We start from the raw sequence: 25,447 nt of genomic DNA, 5'->3' as shown, positions 1-25,447 counted from the left end.
CATTTTAATATTTGAAATTATTAAATTAATCAATTGAATAGTTAATAATTATTTACTGAGTATTTACTATTAATTATTTTTTTGATAATTAATAATTATTTTAATTTGTAATTAATATAATTAGTTTCAATCATTATTTTAACAAATTCAATAATTATAATAATTGTTTTAACAATTTTAATAATTATAATAATTATTTTGATAATTATAATAATTATTTCAATAATTATTATTATAGTGGTGTATGTTTAAATAAAAAAAAATTTTTATTAATTTTATTTTGACTTTTTTATTAAAAATATTTAAAGAGAATTTTTTTTTGTTTTTTTGCTTTTTTACACGCAAGTAAAATTACTCGTAATTTTATTTTTGTAAATAAATAAATAAATAATAATTATAAAATAATGAAAAAAGAATGTGGTGACAAGGAAAAAAATGTTTTCTTTCAATAATATTCTTATACTGCATACAGCACACTTAACGTTTCTATTCTACTAATTGACAGTGCACAACATTAAATTATTTTTATTAACATTTTTTTTAATATAAACAATAATGAAGTTACCATTTTTCACAGGATTTGAGCTGTTTTTTTTTAAATTTCTATTAAGGGCATCAATTATTATTTTTCTTTTCTTCTGAAAAATTTTTACACCTGTATGAAATGTTATTTACCTTATTTGTTGATTCTGTACAACTTCTCTCTGAAATTTTTAGTCTTAACGTTAATTCCTTCTGTGGAACAATTCCGGCAATTTTGTAGACTATTTTGCGAAAATGTTGTCTCGAGGCAAAATTTAAACCTCCACAATAGTGTAAAATTTTCACTCCAGGCACTTCAACTGTCTGGAATAATAAATTAGAAATTTAAAATTAATTTGTATATTTAGTAATTATTTTTTTAAATTTGTATTTTAATTTTAATTTTTATTTGGTTTAATGTTGTTTTTAATTTTATTTTAATTTTATATTTTAATTTTGTTTTTGATTTTGTATTTTAATTCTTTTCTTAATTGTGTACTTTTCGAAAAAATTTATTTCTCTAATTGTAAAATTATATTTGCTTTATTTTTCCAATTTTTCCAATTTTTCCAATTTCTTTTTTTTTTTTTAAATATTGAAAGAATTTTTTTTTATTTTTCTCTTTTTTCTAAAATTACACGCAAGTGAAATTACTGTTTGATCATACTCCTTTGAATCTCTTCACGTCCAAGTAGAATTCAGTACCAGGAATAAGGGCTAATTTACAAGTATAAGGCTTCATTGTCAGTGTCAATAAATTTCCAATGCACAATATTGCACCAGTTAAAAGTCCATAGGCAACGTCCAAAATTACAACACTCAAAAATGTCATCATCCAAATTCCAGCGTCAACTTTTGACATTTTCCAAAATTTTACAAATTCCTTCACTTGCATCAGCATCCCTTTCAAAGCCACTATTATAATACCGGCAAGAATGCACTGAAATTAATTTTATTATGTTAATTACAAATTTTATAGAAATAAAATAGATAATAAAAGAAAAAAAATAGAGAAGAAAATTAAAACAAAATATATTTAAGTATCGAAGTGTTATTTAAAATAATTTTGGAATTAAAATTAAATATTTCTATTTAAATTTATAAATTTAATTTAAATAAATGAATAAATTTAATTTTATTTAACATTTTTTTATTCTTTATAAATGTTTAAATATTTTAAATATATTTTATTAAATAAATAAACACAAAAGAGAATATAGTTTAATTTCGAAAGTATAATAGGCGATGGTCATGGTCGTTAAAGCGTGCGTGAAGTGAGAGTGGAACTTAGGGTCAGTGGTTCGATCCCCAGCGTCCAGAGATCACGAAAAATAATTTTCTCGTTTTTTCCTAAACATTTACGAATTCTATATTTTGGTAAATAAATAAATAAAACTTACTCTTGGTAGGAGTTCGAAAAATGGTCCAATCCAGAGTAAAACACTCAATAAAATACTACAAGAAATAAAACTTGCGAGCTGAGTTTGTCCTCCCACGTTCTGTTGAATTAATGATCTCGATAAAGAGGCACAAGAAGGCATACAGGAAAAAAATGATCCTGCAAGATTTCCAAGCCCCTGAAATAAATTTCGAAAAAAATTGTTTTTTTATTCCTTTAATATATTCATAAAAATAAAAAGTAATTTTTAACTTTGTTGTTTTTTTGTAATTTTTTTCCCCCTTGTGAATTTCCATATATAGATTTGGGTGATAAATTTCATTTTTTTTTTTTTTTTTTTTGAAAAAAGTACTTTTGATAAAAAATTGGTTTTTATTACCTGCGCTAATAATTCCTGATTAGCATCGACATCGTAGTTGAGCTTTTGAGCAAATATTAATGCCATTGACATTGAAATGGTATATGTCACCATTGTTATCACAAAACTGTCCAAGGCAACTGCTTCCAATAAACTAAACGACGGTAATTTCGGTTCTGGTAAACTGAAAATTTACGAAAATGAAAAATTATTAAATTGTAATTTAATATTATTATATAATTAGTTGGTAATTGATTTTCTTAATGCAATTAGTGGAGTGGGTAATTTTAATAAGAAATTATAATAAAAAAAGAAAATTGGACGAAATTTGTAATAAAAAATTGTAAAAATAATTGTAATAAAAAATTGTCAAAAATAATTTTAACAAAAAATTGTTACAAAAAATTATCAAAAAAAATTGTAAAGAAAATTGTAATAAAAAAGTATATTTAAGAAATTGAAATGAAATTATAAAAAATAAATTATTAATAATTTAATGTAATGAATAAATAATAAACTAAAAATAAAAGAAATAAATAATAAATTAAAAATAAAAGAAATTAATAATAAATTAAAAATAAAAGAAATAAATAATAAACTAGAAATAAAAGAAATAAATAATAAACTAAAATTAAAATAAATAAAATAAAAACAATAAAATAATAACACAAAAAAGATTAAACTAAAAAAGTAAAATTACTATAAATAAAAAAATTAATATTTCAATATTTGTAAAATAATCACCCGACAGGTATGGAGCCAACGGTTATAATTCCATAATTTTCTGGTAATTTCATATAGACTGATAATAATGTTCCAAAAATAACAACAATCATTTCGATTGGAACTGGAATTGGGCAGCGCTTTGCGCATTTTGGCTGGAAAATATTTTTTTTTTAGAAAATAATTAATTTTTATTCTCTTTTATAATAGCAAAATTTTTTCTAAAAGATGCAACATTTTTTTTCTCGAAAAAAAATCTCTAAATAATTTATTTTTTATTAAAAAGTTAATTCAGAAAAAATTACCTTTAATACTTCATTATTTATCACAAGTGCAATCATTGTAATTGCAGAAAGAATTGTAGCTGCATAATTAATATTTTCTATCTGAGTAAAAATATCCACATATGTCTGAAACGATATCAAAAAAATTATACCAAAAATCAATGTTTGCTTTTAAAATAAATATAAATCGATAAAGAAAAATAAAATTAACGAAAAAAAATAATTATTTGGGAGTAAAGAAGGCCGAAATATTTTATTACAAAATAACTAAACAAAAATTAATTTCTATAAAATAGTTAAAATATTGGAGTATACAAATTATAGAAAAATTACTTTGCGAATTTTTATTTTGTTTTTTATTGCTTTCGAATTATTATATTATTATATTTTTAAAGGAAAAATTGTGAAAATTGAGTTTTGAAGAGAATGGAGAAAAAAAGTCTACATTATTCTGCTGTATAATGCATTATAATATATAAGAATAGTCACTTAAAAAAAGTTAAATTTTATCTCCCTTTAAAGCATAAAGTTCTGATTATGCATAAGAAAAATAGACCAAAGTTTTAGATGCCCAAGCGTTAGCATTCCCTTATTCATATAGAAAATTTATGTTACAACTTTTTCTATAGTTTTATAGTACTTTTCTCGTCATTAAAGTGATCTTTTTCCTCGTTCAAATATAGTTAACAGAATCTTTTTTAATATAAAACTTTTTCCATGGCAAATCTCTTTAAAAATTGAATGTTGTCAGAAAAAATATATATTACTTTATTTGGGTGTTTGAAAAATAGTTGATCGTCTCTTTATCGTAATAAAAAAAAGACCGCAAATATTGAGAAATTGATCGCGAAAAGAATAAAAGCGAAATTTTAAATATTTAAAAAGTAAAAAATTAATAAAAATTTGTAGTTTTAGAAAATATGACAAATAAACAATAAAAAATAAAAATATGACAAAAAATTCTTCTTTTTAAAATATTATAATTAATATAAAATTAATCATAATTTATGCGTAAATAAAATAATAATATAGAAAAATAAATAACAAATTATCAAAAAAGTCACAAAAAAATAATAAAGTAGGAAAAAATAGTTTATAAATAAAAAAATGTACAAAAATGTACTTTTTGTACATTTTTTTATTTATTTTACTATTTTTTCTTACTTTATTATTTTTGGTAATAATAATTGGTGGAAATAGTATACAAATAATAATTTAATAAATTAATAGTATAAAATTATGAGAATAATTTTTGAAATTATTTTTCTCTATTTCGACCTTCAGTGTACTTGAGATTGTATAAAATTATATAGCCGAACAAAGAATTTATTTTGTAAACAGAGGTTGAATTTGAAAATTACCTAGAACAGGTATAGACACGCATCGAAAGAAAAGAGACAGAGCTATTACTAATTTTTCCAGGAATAAAATTATCGGATAATATTGTAATATTTTTCCATTATAAAATGTGGAAATTTTTTTTCGAAAATATATTACGAAAACCTAAAGAATATATAATTAAATTTAATAAATAATTTACTGAAAAAAGTAGTTTCTTTTTTTTTTAATAAATAACTATTTTGAATATTTTATGAGAAAAAAAACTGGTACGTAATATTTCATTTGTCATTAATTATCATACGCCTTGGTTAATTATTTTCCCTTCGTCACGGAAAAATTATAATTTAAATAAATAAAGAATATAATTGTAATAAAATATAGCAAATAGAAATTTTAATAAAAAAAAAATTGTGATAAATAAATAACGGAGTTAGAATAGAAAAGGGGCGAATCACAGTAGAGACGGCACTGTGCGGTGTGAGAGTGGGAGAAGTCTTCTGCGCGCATGTTCGGCGCATTGCCCCAGTCGTATTCCCTTCGTCGTTGCGCGAGGACGTCCCGGGACGTCGAATATTAATTTCTACCACGTGGGTAATTATTAGAGTAATATATTAATTTTCACATTTGTGAGCTTGTTGCGCGTACTTTGTAATCATTTGCAATTGAAATCAATTATTTTTTCACAAGTAAATTATTACTGATTATTCTTAATTGCTATCGTGTTTAATTATAGTAAATAGAAATTTGATTAAAAAAAATTGTGATAAATAACTAACGGAGTTAGAATAGAAAAAAGTCGAGTCAGTGCGTAGGGGCGAATCACGGTAGAGACGGCACTGCGCGGCGTGAGAGTGGGCATGGTGGGGGAAGGCTCCTGCGCGCACGTTCGGCGCGTCGCCTCAGTCGTATTCCCTTCGTCGTTGCGCGAGGACGTCCCGGAACGTCGAATATTAATTTCTACCACGTGGGTAATTATTAGAGTAATATATTAATATTCACATTTTTGAGCTTGTTGCGTGTACTTTGTAATCATTTGCAATCAAAATCAATTATTTTCTCACGAGTAAATTATTATTAATTATTCTTCATTGCTATCGTGTTTAATAGTTGTAGAAGTACTTTTTCGGGAGTGTTCGATTATTTATTTTTTTTCGGGAGTGTCGAAATACTTTAAATTCAGTTTAGTGTTTTTTTTTAATCTTATTCGAAGAGAGAAGATTTATTAGAAGAAAGAAGATCGGATACATTTTTCCAGCACCGGATCAACTCCAATTTCATCAAATCGGCAAAAAGTGAGTCTTTTTAAACAAAAATTGTTACGGAATTTTCTGGTATGTCCGCTAGGAGTGCGACGTGATAATTTCATCGTAAGTACCATTTTTCGCCACGTTAACAGTTTCTCTAAAGGAACTTTCGTTTCTTCCGTAATAGTTTGAAAACCAGTCAACAGAGTTCGTTTCGTAGTAATTTTCCCGAGAACATTTTTCGTAAAATCGTGACGTTTTTCGTCGGGAAAGAAGAGGAAAAACTTTCTCTCTTGCGATTTAGGAAAAAAAATTTATTTTGTAGGTAAAAATATGACAAAGCCCCCCCCCCGGGAGGGGATTAAAAATAAATCTAAAATCTACGAACTTTCCTAAACATAACCTATAATTTTTTGACGGATAAATTCTGTCTTTTTAAACATAAAAAAGAAATGTCCGAAAAAGCGAATCTGTTGATCGTTTTTATATCGAAATATTCGGAAAAATAGAGAAAATATAATAAGGTAAGATTTAAAATTGAAATTTTTCAAACTCAATAGTCAGTACAAACGCAGAAGGTAGTAAAAATTCGTATAGTAGTAGAGAGAAAATGAAAAATAAAGGTTTTTGTTTACTCACGAGAATAACTTTGAAGAGTCCTTTCCGTTTCGGTAGCTGTAGACCAAAAATATCCTTTATTTGGGATGTGAGTACATGAACGGCGGCTGCAGTTGTAAAACCACTGACCAAAGTTTCGGACAATAGAGAGGAAATGACACCCAGTCGTAGAATATACATTCCCAACTATGTATTGAGTTTTATGCCAACAAGAAATATGTATATAGTTATATATATGGTTTATATATTCATAAATATACTTTCAGTGGGAATATGTATATATATAATATAAAGTGCGTGATCTAGACATTCATTTTATGATATCGTAAAAATAAAATGTACCTGCATAAGAGCCACCATGAATGTAACTGCTGCAGCAACTTCCGTTGGAGTATATTGTATATTCTCTGGATTAAGATTCGAAGTATTATTATTAACTATTGTACTATTATTTGTGTCTGGAGGAAATGTCGCGTGATTTAATACTACTTTTCCAGTCATCATGCATATCACTGCAAATGTGCCTGTAAAGATTTTTGAAAGAAGATATTAATTTTGTGTTTGATAAATATTTTTCTTGTCTTTTGATATTTTTGGTATCGAAATAGCCAAATATATTTTTGGTATTTTAGTAACAATTTTTTTTTTGGTAACGTTGATAGGACAATTACGGGGATTTTTCCAAGTTTTTCTTTGGGGTAAAGTGAGAAGTAGTTTGAGAGAAGCGGCTCCCCACTATTTGAAGGCGTAGCGTCGTTGGTGGGGGGTCGCTTCTCGTAGCGATTTTCTCGATATTTTTTCCCCCTGAACTCTTGCGCAGAGAAATTGTTTTCTATTTTGTTTATTTTAGACAAGTATTTATATACTTTAATTCATTTTTTAAAAATAATTAAATATATCTTTTTTTATTACCCATTGAATTATGTCTAGAAGTTCCGAAAATTGAGTATACTAATACTGGAAAGAATGCCATGTAAATTCCGACAATTGGGGGTACATTGCCCAAGATTGCGTATGCCATTCCTGAAAAAGAAGATTTTGAAAGATTATTTTCGTTAGACTACAATTATTAATATTTTTATTACTATTATTATTCGAATTTAGTTCTAATTAATTTTTTTATTTATTTGCTCAGTAGTAATTATTATATTTAGTTTTAATTATAATTTGTTGTTTTATAATTTTAGTTGGATTGTAATTCTTTTTGTTTTTTATTTTCTTTATTTCGTTGGCTCAAGTTTTTTTATTTTGTTTCAGTTTATTTATTTAATTATTGTTTAATATTCAGTTTATTTAGTTTGTCTTTTGTTTTTTTCATATATCTATTTTGATATTTTTTGTTTATTAATATTTTTTTTATTTGTTTATTAAAATTTTTTTATCTGTTTATTAATATTTTTAGTTTATTATTACTATTTTTAGTTCTTTGTCGATAGTTTTATTCCTTCATTAACAGTTTTATTAATAGTTTTAGCTCTTTGATATTTTCATTTATTTGTAAACGTATGATCCCAAACTTCTGAACGTTCAAATGAACGAAATTTATTTATATCTTCTTTAATTTAAATTTTTATTACAATAATTTTTTGTCGATATAAAAAAATGAATTATAAACTTTCTAAGTGTAAAATTTAAGTTTTTAATTTTTATTGCGAACAGTAATTTATAAAAATATTTCTAATAAAAAGTTCTTCGTTCATTTTAACGTTCAAAACTTGTGGATCATGTAAACGTTCGTAGCGTATTTTTAAGTATTTTTTAGCGTATTTATTAATAAATTAATAATTAAATTTATTTATTTATACCCCAATAAAAGTTAAGTAATTTCTTTAGAACAATTATAAATTAACTATTTTATTTTAAACAATTATTTTCTACATTGACTTTTATTCTTTTTTCTATTAATTATTAATGGAATTATTATTAGTGGAATAAAAATATTTGCATAGTGAAATTTCCTGCAAATTTTTCTCAGTTCATATAGAATATATTTATAATAAGATCGCAGTTTGTTAGTGAAAAATATTTTGAAAAAAAATGTTTACCTTGTGGAATGTGCATAACAGCCACTGTGAGTCCCGCAATTGTATCGCCCAGTATATTTTGTTTCCATTCGTAATTGTAAAGCCAGTCTACAATGGGCACTGTTTTTTTTATACATGCTTTTACCTCAAAGTCTTTACACTTATTTGATAATTTCTCTGAAACTAATTTAAACAATAAATTAATTTAAGTTTTTTTTTGAAAAAAATTTTTAAATATTTTAAGTAGGTATTCCCTAGAGTATATACAATTTGTTGATTTTCTCTTGCTAGTGATAAAATTAATTACTTTATAATTATTTTCTTCTCTTTACACAATTGAATTAAAATAAAATAAAATTTATTATTTTTATAAATTTAATATTTAATAATTAATTAATAAATTTCAATTATTTGGTTATTATTATTATTAATTGAAATATAATAATTATATAAATTTATTATTTGATTATTGTTATTATTATTATTTATTAATTTATTATTTAGTTACAAATGGATATAAAGATCTAGTTTTCGCTTTAAAAAATACATTTTGCTTTACTGTTTAGTGTTTTAGAAAATAAATAATAATAAAATACGATTATAGACAATATTTATTGGAGAGATAATTTTGATAAATTTAATTTACTTTATCGTTGTGTGATAGTAGAATTTTCGTTGAATGAATTGGCACTATTAGCGAATAACGATAAGATATTAAGAGTAAAACTTGCTCTGTACTTGTTTCAAAAGCCTTTTTTAATTCCACGCAGGATAAATAGAATATAATAATAAAAATAATAATAATAATAATAATAATAATAATAATAATAATAATAATAATAATGCTCATGATTTTTTTTTGTTTTTGATCTCAATATTCATTATATTATGAAGAAAAAAATAATCCGATAATAATTGTACTATTATTATTCGACAGATATAGAAAAAAAGTTTTTTAACCTTAAAACATAAAAATATATCTTGAAAAATAAAAATTTAGATCATTTACTGTTATATCCATTTTTAGAAATTAACTATATAGTCTATTAATTTTATCACTAATAGAAGACTATCTGTGTTTGACTAAATATTTTTTTTTTGAGTGAAAAATATTTGTTTACAGTATTGTCTTGTTATTTTTTTGATTTTGGTTATTTTTTTGTGTTTTATTTATTTATTTTGATTTTGTAATTTTATTGTTTTTTTTTCACTTTTTTATTTTTTTACTTTTTTTTGTTTTTGCTTTTTTCTTTTTCTTGTTTTTGAAAAATAGTTTTGACAAAAAAAAGAAAATTTTTTCGAATACTTAAAATAAGATTTTTTTAATTAAATATATAGATAAAAGATATAAATTTTTCAGCAAATTTTCTTTTTATAGAAAAGGAAAATTTTCTCACTTAAAATAAATTTTTTTTAAAATTAAATATATAGAAAATTAAATAAATTATTTATCAAATTTTCTTTTTTTAGAAAAGGAAAATTTTCAAGAATACTTGAAATAAATTTTTTTTTAAATTAAATATATAGAAAATTATGACAATTGTTTACCAAATTTTCTTTTTATAGAAATAAAGGAAAACTTTCTGGGATATTTTAAAATAGAATTTTTTAATTAAATGTATAAAAATGATTAAATTTTCAATTATTTTTCTCTTAAGTGAAAAAAGAAAATTTTCTCGAATACTAAAAAATTTTTTATAATAAATATCTTTACAACGAATCTAGAAAACAAATTTTTCGACAATTATTCTTTTTAGGGAAAAGAAAATTTTCTCGAATTCTCTATTTTTTTAAAATTAAATTCATAATAAATTTTGAAATAAATTTAACAATTTTCCTAGCCAAATATTTCTTGTGACATTGAAAATGAAATATTTCCCTTCGCTTATTATGTTTATTAGAAATTCTTTTTCGTAAAATTTTTTATAAACTTTTGATTTAAATGAAAAGAATAAAATTTATTTTACTGTTGAAAATATGCCAATATTTTAACTTTTTCTGTTTTTTTTCTTTTTTTTTCTTTAAGAGAGAAAAAGAAAAGAGTGAGAGAGAGAGAGAAAAAGTGAGAAGAATTGTCACTCGTAAAATATTTTGGCACAAAATAAGTTACGGCACTGTTTATTATAGATGATTCGTAATACTCACGTGGTGTTTGAGATTGTGAATACTGTCCAATTCGATGCAATTCATCTTGCTGGTAAACTGGTCGGCGTACCACCAATTCCGGTAAAATTGCTGTCATTTCGTCACACAAAACGTCTATAATGTTTATAAAAAAATTAATTTCCTATTATTATTATCATCATTATTATTATTATTACTATTATTATTATTATTATTGACAATATAAAGTCTAGTAAATGTCATAATATTTTCTCTGTAATTTAATTAATTAGAACTGATGAATACGCTTCATTGGATTAAATACATATAGGTTTACTATACTCGTGCCTCAATTTATTGCAAACGAAAAGCGTCATCCGGTTTAGATAGTAAATGCAATTGCATCTCTTTGTTTATTCGTGTGAGTATTTATGCGTGAATTTGTATTTGTGTGTGTGAGTGAGTGAGTGAACTGCCTTTGTGTGAATGTAAGTCAGCTAAAAGGTGAAACAAACAAAACCCCGCGAATCAACATTAAAATTTCATAATCGATTTTTTACATTCTCATTTTTCTCTTTTGTTTTATAGACATTATACTATTCATAGAATGGAGCGATATAGATTATTATATACACGTGGCGTTAAATAATTGACATTTCTTCACCTCTCAATATGTTCCCTCAATTTTCTTTGAGCATTTAAATTGTCTTATTTAAGAAAAATTTCTCGTAAACTGACATTATGCAATCGGACAAATTTTATTAATTTAGTGTAACGGTGGGATTTTTTTTTTTTTTTTAATTGAATTTTAACTTTATTTATTTGAGTGCATACATAATAATAAAAATAAAAAAAATAATAATAACAAATATTTTAATAATAAAAAAAATGTAATAGAAGTTTTTTTTGTTTATTATAAGAATTATTATTATTTATAATATATTATAATAATTATGATTTATAATAGAAATTTTTCTATTCTCATTTTTTATTATTAAAATTTCAATTTAAAATTTTTGAAATTCACCAATAATTTAATAATTTCAATAATAATTATTTTACTATTATTTAATTTTTTAATTATAATTTTTTATATTCTTTAGATTTTAATTATAGTTTAAAAATAACTAAATTGATAGTTAAAAGTTAGTCATTGATTCAAATTACTATTTTACTAATTACTAAGTAAATTTAATTAATAATTAGTTATTTTTATAATTAATTATTAGTTATTTTTATTACTAATAATTATCAGTTATTTCTAACTAATTTGGATTTAAAGAGTTTATTAATTTTTTATTATTGTTTGTATACTTAAACTTTTGTAGTATTTTTTATTGTTAACATTTTATTATTCATAATATTAATGAATATCACTATTAATGTTAGCAATTATTATTATTAATATTATTAAATTTAGAAAATTGTTAGTGAAAAAATTGAAAACTTTAGATTTACAGATAAAAAAATTGATTTTGAAACTAATATTGTTAAATAAAATAATAACAATAAAAGTAATAAAAAAAATAATACCAAAAAATAATAAAAATTAATTACTGTTATATTCATGGATCGTTATTATTAATAAAAAATTGATTCTGAATAATAATATTAAAGTAATAAAAATAAATAAATTCATAAAAATTATTATAACGTTTGTTTTGTAAAATAATAATATTATAATTTATTTATTTAATAATGTTATATTTAAATATAAAATTGTTTAAGTAAGTAACTTATCAATTATCAATTATTTAATTTAAGTAAATTAGTCAAGTTTTCTATTATATTATTTATATATTATTATATTAACAAAATAATTTTTCAAGTCCAAACACAATATTTTTTTTCCTGAAATCTTTCCAGTGAGCAAAAAAACTTTTGAATTATTTTTTGGTAAATTTTTTTTTTTTTGTGAGAAAAGTCGTTAAATTTGAAGTGAATTATAATATTTTGGATAATTCCATGAATAGTAAAAGTAAAACGTGGCAAGTTGACAGAATTTTTTATCGATAAGTTAACAATAGATGTGAAGAAATGTTTGGATTTTGCCTACACACAAATGTACAATATGTCATACGATTTTTATTTCGTTGTAATTAATAAAAATTAATTTGGAAAAAAAAGAGAGGGAAAAAAATACTCTTCACGATTAATTATAGAAATTATTTACCTGACATCATGATTATACGGTTATTTGTTTTTTTTTTGTCCAAATTAATTAAAAAAAAAATACACAAGCACACACAATTTTAACAAGAATTAACTTGTCAGAAAATAAATATGAACTGTCGTGAGAGCCAGCTCGAGCAACTCTGTTTCCGACGATACTGATAAAGTGATTGTGCATAAGCTGCTCAGGTTTTTAGTCCGTGTCGTTTATTGTTTAAAAAACAAAAAAAAATTTTTTCTTCATAATATCTCAAATCTTTGGTGATTATAAAATGAGATTATTTCTAGATTTTTATGCATTGTGTCTCATGTGTGTTCCTTCTTTTTTGTTTAAATGTTTTAAACATTTCTGAATGTTTGAAAATTGAATTTTTTTCTTTTGCATAACTTCCGGGTTATAAACTAATGTTGAGTTGAAATTTATTTGCTAAAAACAAAACAAAAAATAATTGTTATCTTTAACATTTGAAGATAAAAGAAAAAAAAGAGGAAAAAATGGAAATTAGTTTAAAAATAATTGGTAAATTCTTGTAATGCATTTTTAAGTAGTGCAGTAATTGGGAATTTTACAACACGTCAGGTTTTGTAAAATTTGTAATTAATTTCCAGGAATTTTTTCGAAATCTAATTTTAATTGTCTAACAAATTTTGACTTGTGATATTTAATTTGAAATGAAAAAATTTGTTGTTTGCTTTTCATTAAAACCGGCTTTTAATTATTTTGTATAATAAACAATGAACATACGAACAATTATTTAGCTCGTTTTTGTTACAAACAATAATTTTGTATATTCACTGAAAAAAATGTATTAGATTCAAATAAACGATTAATTTTCTGTTATCAAATGAATATTTATTTTGAATCAAATAATTTTTAAGTTAAATTAAATTTAAATAACATTTTATTTAAATTAACCTGAATTTAAATTTAATCTAATTTTAAATGTAATTTTAAATTATTAAAAATTAATTAAAGTAACTTAAATTAAATTAAATGGTTATTGAGTCAAATACTGAAAATATATAATTAAATAATCAAATCTTGATTATTTTTTTTGATTGTATCAAATATACAATTTATTTGTTGTAAATAAAAATTTTATTCACCACAAAGAAAATTTTTATTTGAACTAAGTAAATAAAAATATTTTTGAACCTAATAAATTTTTTTGAACGAATTTGAACAAAAAAACACTTTTTTTGACCAAATAAAATTTATTTGAACCAAATATAATTTGTTTGAATCAATTGCAATTTATTTGAACCAATTGCAATTTATTTGAACCAAATAGCATTTTTTTGAACCACATAACATTTATTCGAACCAAATAAAATTTATTTGAACCAAGTGACATTTTTTTGAACCAAATAAAATTTATTTGATGAATAAATAAAAAGTTTAGTTGGCTCTGAGTCAAATATATTTTTTTCTGGGCGTATAATTGTATAATAATTAAGTCTGAATGAATAAAGTAAATATTTTGATAAACAATATTTAAATTATTGTTAAATAAAATATTTATATTAATAATGAAAAAAATATTTTCTAAATAAAAATAATATATTATATTATAATAACTTTATTATTTTAATATAATATATAAAATAATAATTATTATATTATATAGTGAATACAAAAGTAAAAAATTGACGCGTGTTTGCTATAATGTACAGAAACGATAATAGCGAGCGCAAAAGACGAGTAAAAATTAGCGGAGAAAGAGAAGAAGAAAGTTAATTATTATTGATAAAGGCGTGTAATCGTAAAAGTGTTGTTTAATAGACGTGAGGTCGTCATGTGATCAATTTTATGTAAATCATAAGACCGGTTTTTGTGTCATATGACTGAAAATAAGCGCGAAAGAGTGAGATAACAGTTCATGAAAGTATATTGCAAATGAGTTTGACGCAAAATCACAGAGTGCTAACGTTTTTCAATGTTATCGACATTTTCGTATATAATTGCAGCGAGACATTGATTTTCTTTATCCATGACGATATTTATCTCAAAAATTTAATTGAAAATCTTTTATTGTAATGTAATGGTCACTATAAGGTGGTACGTAATTTTTTAATGAAAACTCACATCAAAAGTAGTCATTTATCATTATTTTTGCAAATTAGAGATTTTTTTTCCTAGAATATTCGAGAGTGTAATTATTTTGACAGGTATGTAATTTTTTTTTTACATTTTTACACGAGTTTTATTTACATTTTATTATGTAATTTCTTTAATTGCCAATGTTTTTTTTATTGAATGAAACTTAAAAGCCTTTTGCTATTTGAATTGATTTTTTTAAATCGGTAGTTATTTTTTGAAAAAGCTAATTTTTCTTTCGGTTTTTTCGAAATTAATATTTTTATATTTGTAGTTAATTTTTTAAAAAAGTAATTTTTTTGTTTTATTTTTGAAATAAATATTTTTAACAAATATAAATGTAAATGTTTGTGAGAAATTATAATAAATTTTGAATTTTTATAAAATAAATAGTATTTCAATAAAAAAAACTTACAAGGTAATTTTTTCTTCTTAGATGATCGTCAATTTTTTGCTTCTTGTCACTTTCACGGAATAGAAAAATGCATAATAATTCAATTCTTGGTTACCTGAAAAAATTTTAATTTCGTATTATTTTGAAAATTTAGTAGTAAAAAAATGTATTTAAATATTTTTTAAAATGTAAAATAAAATTTGCCAAGTAAAAATTAAAAATTACATAGTTACAAAAAAATTGCAAATTAAAGATAAAATTAATATTCGAGTCATTTAATTAATTATCTAATATTTATTCATTAATAAATTTATTAATCTATAATTAATAATTATTATCAATATAATTTTTTTCTAAATTTATTAAAAATAAATTAAAAATAAAAATTCATAATTAAAAGAATATAATTAATTTCTAAATTTATTGTGAATAAGAATTTTTAATTAATAATTATAAAATGTAATTTTTTTCTTAAAAATAAAACTATTTTAATAAATTTGATTTCAAAACTGATCAAATTTAGTAAAATAATTTTATTCATTTAATTATTAATTTTTAAAAATAATGTTTGTCTAATGAATTTCTTTTGTCGTTTTTATCGTTTCACACCTGTTCTAACCAAATTTTTTGTGATTTCGTCACTGCTATAATCTTGACATTATTAAAGATGTTTTCTTTCATTTTTGTATAATTTTCATTCTTTAGTGTTATTAAAAAAATAAGATTTATTAAACAAAAAAAAAATTATATTGTTATATACAAAAAAAATATAATATGTGAAAAATATAATTTCTTAAAATGTTTAAATTAAATTCTTAAAATTCATATATAATTTTTTAAAATGAAAAATATTTCTCTACGTCATTCAGAGGTACATAATTTATTATATTATAATTGAATTTACTAATATAATTTATTATTCTAAAGTGTATTATAATTTTTACGTCGAAACATTATTTACACAAATTAACATAAATAAATAAATGTATTTATTTACCTTCACACTTAATAATGATAATTATTTATGAAAAATAATAATTTATATATAGGTTAATTTTTTTCTACAATTTTTTTTTCTTAATCACTTTGTAATAAAAAATTCTCAAAACGTTTATATTATATTATCTTAAATTCATTCATAAAATTACGAGCGAATAATAATCTGTTCTTGTCTGACGTGACTGAAATCGTTTTACTTTATTCATCTTGAAAAATTTGACTGAAATGAAGACTGAAGTCTTCATTTCTAGAAAAACAAAAATATTTCCTTCGTGATTAATTTAAAAAAAAATTGTTTATTTATTTTCTTTATTGGCAAAAAACTATTATTCGAAGGTAAAAAAAACAATTGAAAATAATAATATGTATTTGTTAGATAAGATATTCTTTTCAGAGGTTATGTAAAATAAAAATTATAATATTGAAAAGTTCTAGGATTTTTTTTTTTTTGAAGAAGCGAAAAATATTTTGAAGGAAAAATAACAGAAATATATTTTATTAGTTTATTTATTTTTTGTTTCATTATTTAATTTTTTGTTCATTAGATATTTTTTTGTTTATTTTTTCTTTTTATTTGTTTACTTCATTTGGACTAAATTTTCCACTAAATTTCGATTATTAACTATTTGAAAAATGACTACAACTGCAATAAAAATGAAAATCGTTATTTAAAAGTTTTGAAATATTATGAATTACGTTTTCCACCTAACGAACTTTTAATAAAATAAAATTTGAATTTAAAAAGGAAATAAATAAGTTTAAGAAATTTAGGAACGGTAATATTATTAGTTTCAATAATATTACTGCGACTGCAATAAAAATGCAAATCGTTAATTAAGAATTTTGAAACATAAATTATGTGTCTAATAAAATTTTAATTTTCATTAAATTTTATTTTAATCAAAATATAATTTTAATTTTAATTAATTTTAATTGTCATTAAATTTTATTTTAATATAAAAATTAAATTTTAATTTGAAAAATAAATATTATTATAATAAATATTATAAATAAATATTATTATAAAATAAATTTTAGAGAAGGAATTTAATTATCCTTAAATTATTATTGTCAATGTTCCAAAAATTCTTTACTTTCAAGGAATTGAATTATTTTTCCAAAATATTATTATTCAATACCTATAAATTATTATTTTCATTTTTTTATAACAATTATAGATAATTATTTTTAAAATTTCTTTGTAGTCAAATTTTTGAATATTATTTAATACTTAATATTTATTAACAATAATAATATTCTTATTGAAGAATGAAAATAATAATTGATACTGAATAATAAAATATTGCAAAAATGTTTCTTTTTTTTTGCTCACGGGATTTTTGGAACTATAATTAAAGGAGCAATTTTTAAAACTGAAAAATAATAATAATAAAATAATAATGAAAATAAAAAAATAATAATAATAAAATAATAATGAAAATAAAAAAAATAAAAAAATAAAATAACCTCGAAAATTTTTTGAAGAAGATTATTAATTACTTTCTTTTTAATAAACAAGAATAGTCAAAATAATTTTTTTTTTTCGAATAGTAAAAAAAGTATAGTAAACATTTTTTTTTAATTAATATGTTAGCAATTATCAATTTTTAAAAAATAATTATCACATAAAGAACAGAAAACAAAAAAAACATGGAAAAGCGAAAAGAAAACTGAATAATAAAAAAAGAAACCCGACTCACGTCAATTAAAATAATAAAATGAGAAGAAAATTAATTATAATTAATTATCAACAATAATTAATAATAAAAAAATGGACCAAGAATAAGAAATAATGAATTATACGAATCAACAACAGAATGTATTATTCAAAATTTAGTGAAAAAAAAATCGCTGACCTTTCTTTTTTCCCTTATAAAGTGAAAAATAGCAAAGAACTCATCTCAGGAAATGACGAAACCACAGTGAATTCGTTAAGAGCACCATAAATAGAGAGGAGAACGAAAATAAATAAATAAATAAAAAAAATGCCTTGCCACTTGACTAATACATTGCACTTACTTTTCTGAAGCAAATAAAAGAAAAGAAGAAGAAGAAGAAGAAGAAGAAAGAGGGAGAGGGAAAATTCGAAAATAAAATGGAAATAAAATAGTTTAAAAAAAAGGGAAGATACGCAGATAAAGAAGCAGTCGTGGGGAGAGTTTTAAATTATCCTCCCTGATTATCTTCTCTCGGTCCAAAGCGGATGCTGCGCAAACTTTTTCGGTGATTTAAAATTATTAAAGCACTCTCAGTCTGTTGCTACCACTGAGAAGTGCAGACTAATACTAAGTGCATTCATAGAAGCTTTGTAAATAAAGGAATATAACGATCAAGATTTCTCTGATCTTGACAGAAATCACGAGGTCTTACGAAACTCTCGTAACGTGTATTCCGGTTCCCAATATCTTTTATAAGAGGTTTTTTGATCTTGACTTCTAAATACCTGGGTGAAAAAAATACTTTTTATTGTTATTGATAAAATAGGTGCGGAAAATGAGATAAAATTTTCTTGCATCTTTTCATTCATTAATTCATTGAATAAAATTTACTGTGTGTGGACCATTTGTTGTATACGTGTCGACAAAGTAGGCACCTACTTTTCTTTTTTTTTTTTTAATATTGTATTGTATATAAATTCGTTGTTTAAACGGTCAAGCGCACGTGGTCCAGCTGACCCTTGCTGCGTTTAAAATCGGCCCATGGTCAAACAATTGACCTTGAATTTTAACCGGGCACAATTTAAATTCGATGCACTTTCTTATTATAGTTGATTTTTTTGTTGGATTCTTTCTTTTGTCTCTTTTTGTTGTTTTCTAGTTTTTGCTGTTATTTCCACTTCTGTTGGTTTTTCTACTTTTTGCTGTTTTTCCATTTTTGTTGTTTTTTCCACTTTTGCTGTTTTTCCACTTTTTTTGTTTTTTCTACTTTTTGCTTTTTTACATTTTTGTTGTTTTTTTCCACTTTTGCTGTTTTTCCACTTTTTGTTGTTTTTCCACTTTTGTTGCTTTTTCTATACTTTTTGTTGTTTTTCCATTTTTGTTGTTGTTTTCCACTTTTGTTGTTTTTTCTACTTTTTGTTGTTTTTTCCACTTTTGTTTTTTTTTACTTTTTGCTTTTTTACATTTTTGTTGTTTTTTCCACTTTTGTTTTTTTTTACTTTTTGCTTTTTTACATTTTTGTTGTTTTTTCAACTTTTGCTGTTTTTCCACTTTTTGTTGTGTTTTCTATTTTCTGTTGTTTTTTCTCCTTTTTGTTGTTTTTTCTACTTTTTGTTGTTTTTTCCCTCATTTAATGTTTTTTTCCACTTTTGTTGTTTTTTTTACATTTTTTTCTACTTTCTGTTCTATTTTTTTGGCCTTTTTTTGTCTTTCGATAATTTTTTAATTTGTTAGAATTTGCAGAGAATTTTCTTTGGCACAATTAATAGGCGAGAGAAAGAGTGAAAAATTATTTTAGTAGAATTATTTTTTTTTTTAATAGTAAAATTCGAAATTTAACGAATACGTTGGTTCAGGGAAATGATCTTTAAATTTTATTATCAAAAGAAAAAAATGACTGAGTTGTAGAATTATTTTTATATTAATTTGTATTTTTGTTTTTCGAAAAGATCAATTTTATCAGGAAAAATTGCTTTGGTGAATAAATATTGACGAGAGGATTTTTTTCTGTACTAAAAATAGAATTTTCTTTGTATGAAAATACGTTTCCCTTGAAAAAATTAAATTTCCGGTTCTTTTTAATTTTTTTTAATTAAAATAGAATAAATATTTTTTTTATACTCAAACTATAATTTTTCTACCAAACATTATTTTTTTGATTTACAGAAAAAATAAGTTGACATGTGAAAAGATTGTTTCTACTTGAAAACTTTAATTTAAATTAAAATGAATTCTTTTTTTTATTGCAAAAATTAGAAAAATTAATTTTTACTAATAAAATTATTTTTTCTGGATTTAGTTGGAAATTTTAATTTGTGAAAAGACAAATTTTTCTAATTAAGAATTTTAATTTCAATAAAATCAAATTTTTTATTTAAAAAAATTGGGAAAATTAATTTTTTCTATTAATATTCGGGTTTTTTTTTATTTAATAGAAAAGCTTATTTCACATTTTTGGCTTATTTTCACATTTTTTTTGGAAAAAGAAGAAAATTGACGAAATAATTTTTTTCTTCTTGAGAAGTTCTATATTAATTGTTTGATTGATTGATTAAATTTGATAATTGAAAGTTAATAATTAAAAATTAATTGATTAAATAAATTAAATTGAAAATTAATTTTTCTTACTAAAATTCTTTTTTGATTAATAAAATTCTCCTTTGATTTAAAGTTGACTGGGACGACTGAGAATTCAACGGTTTAATTTTTATTTTATTCTTTTTCTCTAATTGTTCATAAATTCATAATCAATTTTCTTGAAAAATTTTTCAATCAATATTGCTTGAAAAATTTATTTTTTTCACTCTTGTTGCAAAAAAAGTTATTATTTTGACAAGTCTCTTTTATCTACACATAAAAACTGGATTTTCAACTCGTAGAATAAATTTTACCTTGAAAGAACTTTGTCCAAGTATAGATAAAAGTAAAGTTCTTAATTTTTACTCTCAAGAGTAAATTATGAGTAAATAAATTAAATTAAAGAAATTAAAAATAAATAAATTAATTAAAGAAAAAGTTTCCATGAAACGGTGATTTTTTTTTCTTCTCAAAAATAATAATTTTATTATTGTTTTAATAACAATTGAGAAAAATAGTTATTCTATTTTTAAAAAATCAAATAGTACTGTTATAATTTTTACGAGATTTTAATGGATAGGATATTAATTTAATTGCAAATTGAAATACTATTGAATATGAGGGAATAATTTCCGATGAGTGATGCACTTTTTTTTTTTTACTTTTTACTATCTTTTGTTAATTAATGATCCGGTAATTGAACATTTACTTTTTGAAGTGAATGATAATAATAATATTGCTAAATGGCTCATGGACAAATAGTATAAAAATTATAGAAAAACCAGTTGATTAAATAATTACCTTGTTAGTTAATTTTTACTCTATACTGAAACGTATTTATTTTTTCTTTGAGAAAATTAAAATTTGGAATTAAACGAAAAAATTTTGTTTTACACAATGTAGTATTTGTGATAAAAAAAAGATTTATCACCAAAAAAAATATGGAGCAGTTTGGAATAATCAATTTTTAAATATTTCCACATTTTTAACAGTGAATGTATGTTTTATTAAAAAACTTTTTTTTTATAAAAGTAAATTCTATAAATAAAAATATTTTTACTGTATCAAAAAGTGGCAAAGAAAAATGCGAATGACAAAGAAAATTTTTCACTGACAAAAGGAAATTGTTCTCTTTAATTATAGGGTTAGAGAATAAAAATACGAACTAACCTTTTGTTTTCTAAATGTATTTTCCCAAAAAAAAAAAATAATTCAACTCACACAAATTTACACTCACAAAAAATAGCACGTGACATTTCAAAAAATGTAATTTAAACGAAAAATGATAAATTCAAATAGATGCACAATTTTTCAAAGAAAAAATTTATATAATTTCACTATTTTGTAAAATAAATACAAAAATTTGTAAATTACTACAAATAGACAAGAAAAAAGTCACAATCACGGAGAATTATTATAAAAAACAAAATTCACAATCGCGGAGAATTTTTGAGTGTCCTACGCGGGTTATTCGAGGCAAACGAACTCAATGGCAGACTGAAGAAAATTGGAAGAAAAAGTCCCAGCAACATTCAAGGTATACACAACAGAGACTAATTAGTCATCTCACTGATTCATATACATATATATACATATGTTCAGTGTGTATGGCTATACAGTTTTTATAATTATATCTAACAGTGACTAAATAGCCTACTTTATAATTGTTTTAGAAAAAAAAAAATGTTTACTGTTGCAACTTTTTTTCTCTTTTTTTGTTTGAAATTGTGTCTTTGTGTCCCTTTATAATATATTGAAAATATTGATAAGGAGCACCCTGTATAGAAATTTACACGAGAAACGTTGAAGGCACAGAGAGACTCGACAGTGCCTGATATTTTTATCGACGAGGGAAACAAGTTTCAGCCTACGTAAAATAGCCCAACAGCAACCAATTGACTTGCTCAAAGAGAACTCGAAATTATAATATTGCAAAAAAAAAAAAAATAAAAAAAATGAGAAAAAATATGAGAAAAGGAAAAATTTATCTCAGTGATTTTAATAAAAGGTGCATCACTGAATATATTCTACGGTTGAATGACATTTAATGGTTTTTCTCGAAACAATTTTTTTATTGTTTTTTATTGGTCCGAAATATAGAAAACCTTTTTTTGTCTTATTAGAAGAAGGGTGATAAATTTATAAAAGGGAGAAAATAATTTTTATATAATTATTTATTTATTGATTTATTTTATTAATTAATTAATTAATTTATTTATTTATTTATTAACAATATAATGGACAAAGTTTATTTTGACCATTTATAATAATGAACAAAAAAAAATTACAATATTTATTGAATTATTAATACGAAGGAAAATTAATTATGTATTAATTTTACAATTTATTAACATTAATTAATCATTAATTACTTGATTATTAATTATTTATTGCTAATAAATAATTCTTTGTTAGTAATTTAATTCATTTGGTAATTAATTATTAGTTACTACTAATTTATTTTATTCTGTTAATTTAATTAATTAGTTACTAATAATTAAATCAATTTGATTTAGTATTTACAATTAAGTTAATGAATTAATTACTATTAATTTAATTAATTTGTTTCTATTTTGATTTATTTAATTAGTTACTATTAATTTAGATAATTAGTTAGGTACTCTTTAGTTAATAAGTCGATAGTAATTAAATTGATTAATTAGTTACTATTCATAAAATAATTTGTTGTTTACTATTAATTAAAATAATTAGGTACTATTTAAATAATTAGGCACGATTTAAATAATTAGGTACTATTTAATTAATTAATTAATTAATAATTTGCTATTAATTTAATTACTTAATATCAATTCAACTAATTAGTGACTATTAATTTAAATAGTAAGTTACGTACTAATTAATTAGTTACAATTAACCAGTTAATTATCGTTAATTAATTATGGTTAATTAATTAGTTCTTAACAAATCCAATAATTAATTACTCTTTACTTTAAAATTTATTTAAAATTTATTTTCAATAAGTATACAATTCAGTAGTAAAAATTTTACTAATAATTAGTAGAATTAGTAGAAAACTACTCATTTCATGTTGAAATCTTTATTATAGTTAAAAATATAAAGTTTCACTCTTTAAGTAATAAATTTATTTAATTAATTTACAAAATTTTTTTAATTAGTTGAAGATTATTATCAAATTTTTAATTTTTTACTTTTAAATCAGTAGTTTCCTACTAAAAATTAGTAAAATCTTTTACTATTTAATTATTGGGAATCGAATCCTGACTTTTTAATTAGTAGAAAATTGGGAATTAAAATTTAATATTCAATTCTAATAACAATTTGTATTAATAATTAAATTATTTATTTTCAATTATTAAAATTACTAATTGAAATTAAGTATTCAGTTTTAATAAATGTATTAACAATGAAATTATTTATATTCGCAATTATTAAAATTATTTTCTTTCCTAATAATTCACTTTTAATTGTAATTTGCGAACTAATTAATTTTTTTTTCATTATTAATATAATTTTTTATTAATCAATAAATTAATTTTGGATTATTTAATTAATTACCTTTGGTTTAATAAGTAGAAATGTCTTTTTTCTCCTTTTTGAAGCACCAATGTTTTGCGAAAAAAATTTTTTTTGTCTATTTTTGCTTTATTTTCGAGTAAAAAAAAAACAAAATTGCCAATAAAAAAAATGATAGGAAATAGCTGCACTAAATAAAATTTTTCAAACGATTCTCCTCTTTTTTTATTGAGCAATTTAAAAAATTGTTGCAAAACGCGTGACACAAATGCAGTTAACGTCATGGAAGTTCAGGAAATCGCATTTTTGTTTATCTTTCAAGCACATTTTTTAATTTATCAATAATAATTGTTTAGAATGCACGTTTTTTTTTACATAAATGTCAGTAAACAACGACTTTAATTTTCCATTTATAATTTATAATTTACAATAATAGATAAATAAAATAAATTTATTAAAAATTTGTTTAAAGTAAATTTTAAAAAAAGTAAGAGAATAAAACAAAAAATTAGTTTATTGAAAATAAATAAATAAAAAGAGATTTGTTATTTTATTCCATAAATTGAATAATAAATAATTGAACAAATTCAATTGAGGCATTTTGTTTGTAATAAATAAATTAGTTTAACGAATAAAAAATGAATGAATAAATGAAAAAGTAAATTAATAAAATAATCATTTTTCTCTGTATAAGAAAATAATAATGAACTAATTAGGTCATGTAATTTTTGTTAGACAGAAAGCGTATTTTACCAGAAATTTGTAAAAAGAATATTTCTCTCACCTGTCAGATTTGAAAATGCAAAAATCTCATTTTACGTTTATTTCTAAAATGTAAATTTAAATTAAAATTTTTTAATCAGTATAATTTCCAGTCACAATATTGTTTAATTAGTTTTTTAAATTGAACTTTCAAGTAATTATTTTTAAAGGGAGGATTTATTTATTTTTTTCCTTTTTTATGCCTTTATTCGCTTGAATAAATTTATAAACGTTAAACTACACGAAACACTTCATTACGGGGAACGAATGGACAATCAACTGGTGCGATAAAAAATCTATTTTTCTTTTTTGTAAGTAAAAATGAAAGAACAAAACACTATCTGTATAAAACTATTCCATTCTCACACTAAAACGGTCAAATACTTTTTGACTTCATTTTCTTATCTATGACATTTTTTTTAAATAACAAAATTTTTGAACCAATTTTTTTATTTCTGTGTAAAGGGAATGTTCATGGAAATTAAAATATTGCTTCACAAATTAAAAAATTAGGTTTCAAGTCATTTTATTTACTTTTTTTATATTTTTACTGCAGTCGAGATTTTTCGAGAAGAATATTTACATTTCAAAAATATTTCATTCAGATTTTCGAAAGTTGTTGTTCCTTAAACAAATTTCAATTAGTGACAATTTTTGTGTATATTGGATAAATTAA

The 25,447-nt window shown here is 21.8% G+C and overlaps 1 protein-coding gene and 1 long non-coding RNA gene across 8 annotated transcripts in view; one reads left to right on the top strand and one right to left on the bottom strand.

Moving 5' to 3' along the window:
• Nucleotides 1–24,839, bottom strand: part of LOC122506812 (solute carrier family 26 member 10-like) — a 28,499-nt gene extending 3,660 nt beyond the window's left edge. For 2 of the 7 annotated variants that reach the window (XM_043619150.1, XM_043619195.1), the window contains exons 1-12: nucleotides 12,790–12,936; nucleotides 10,659–10,772; nucleotides 8,535–8,696; nucleotides 7,402–7,512; nucleotides 6,832–7,013; nucleotides 6,511–6,675; nucleotides 3,308–3,412; nucleotides 3,024–3,157; nucleotides 2,301–2,463; nucleotides 1,923–2,099; nucleotides 1,190–1,462; nucleotides 676–846 (exon numbers count right to left, since the gene is read on the bottom strand). In XM_043619150.1, the coding sequence (XP_043475085.1) occupies nucleotides 676–846; nucleotides 1,190–1,462; nucleotides 1,923–2,099; nucleotides 2,301–2,463; nucleotides 3,024–3,157; nucleotides 3,308–3,412; nucleotides 6,511–6,675; nucleotides 6,832–7,013; nucleotides 7,402–7,512; nucleotides 8,535–8,696; nucleotides 10,659–10,772; nucleotides 12,790–12,799 (1,767 nt within the window). In that variant the 5' untranslated portion in view covers nucleotides 12,800–12,936. Of the gene's footprint in view, nucleotides 1–675; nucleotides 847–1,189; nucleotides 1,463–1,922; nucleotides 2,100–2,300; nucleotides 2,464–3,023; nucleotides 3,158–3,307; nucleotides 3,413–6,510; nucleotides 6,676–6,831; nucleotides 7,014–7,401; nucleotides 7,513–8,534; nucleotides 8,697–10,658; nucleotides 10,773–12,789; nucleotides 12,937–15,301; nucleotides 15,396–18,135; nucleotides 18,266–18,298; nucleotides 18,570–21,684; nucleotides 22,022–24,051; nucleotides 24,177–24,793 lie in introns of those variants that run through there. The other 5 variants (XM_043619166.1, XM_043619157.1, XM_043619172.1 and 2 more) reach the window with 5 other exon arrangements.
• Nucleotides 4,963–25,447, top strand: part of LOC122506916 — an 87,887-nt gene continuing 67,402 nt past the window's right edge. Inside the window, exon 1 of the long non-coding RNA XR_006302049.1 lies at nucleotides 4,963–5,919. This is a non-coding gene — a long non-coding RNA (uncharacterized LOC122506916). The remainder of the gene's footprint in view (nucleotides 5,920–25,447) is intronic.

This window comes from Leptopilina heterotoma, unplaced genomic scaffold (assembly GCF_015476425.1).
Source record: "Leptopilina heterotoma isolate Lh14 unplaced genomic scaffold, ASM1547642v1 Lhet_114, whole genome shotgun sequence".
Classification (NCBI taxonomy): Eukaryota; Metazoa; Arthropoda; class Insecta; order Hymenoptera; family Figitidae; genus Leptopilina; species Leptopilina heterotoma.
The sequence above is the reverse complement of the archived record's forward strand: the minus strand, read 5'-3'. Positions and strand labels throughout refer to the sequence as shown.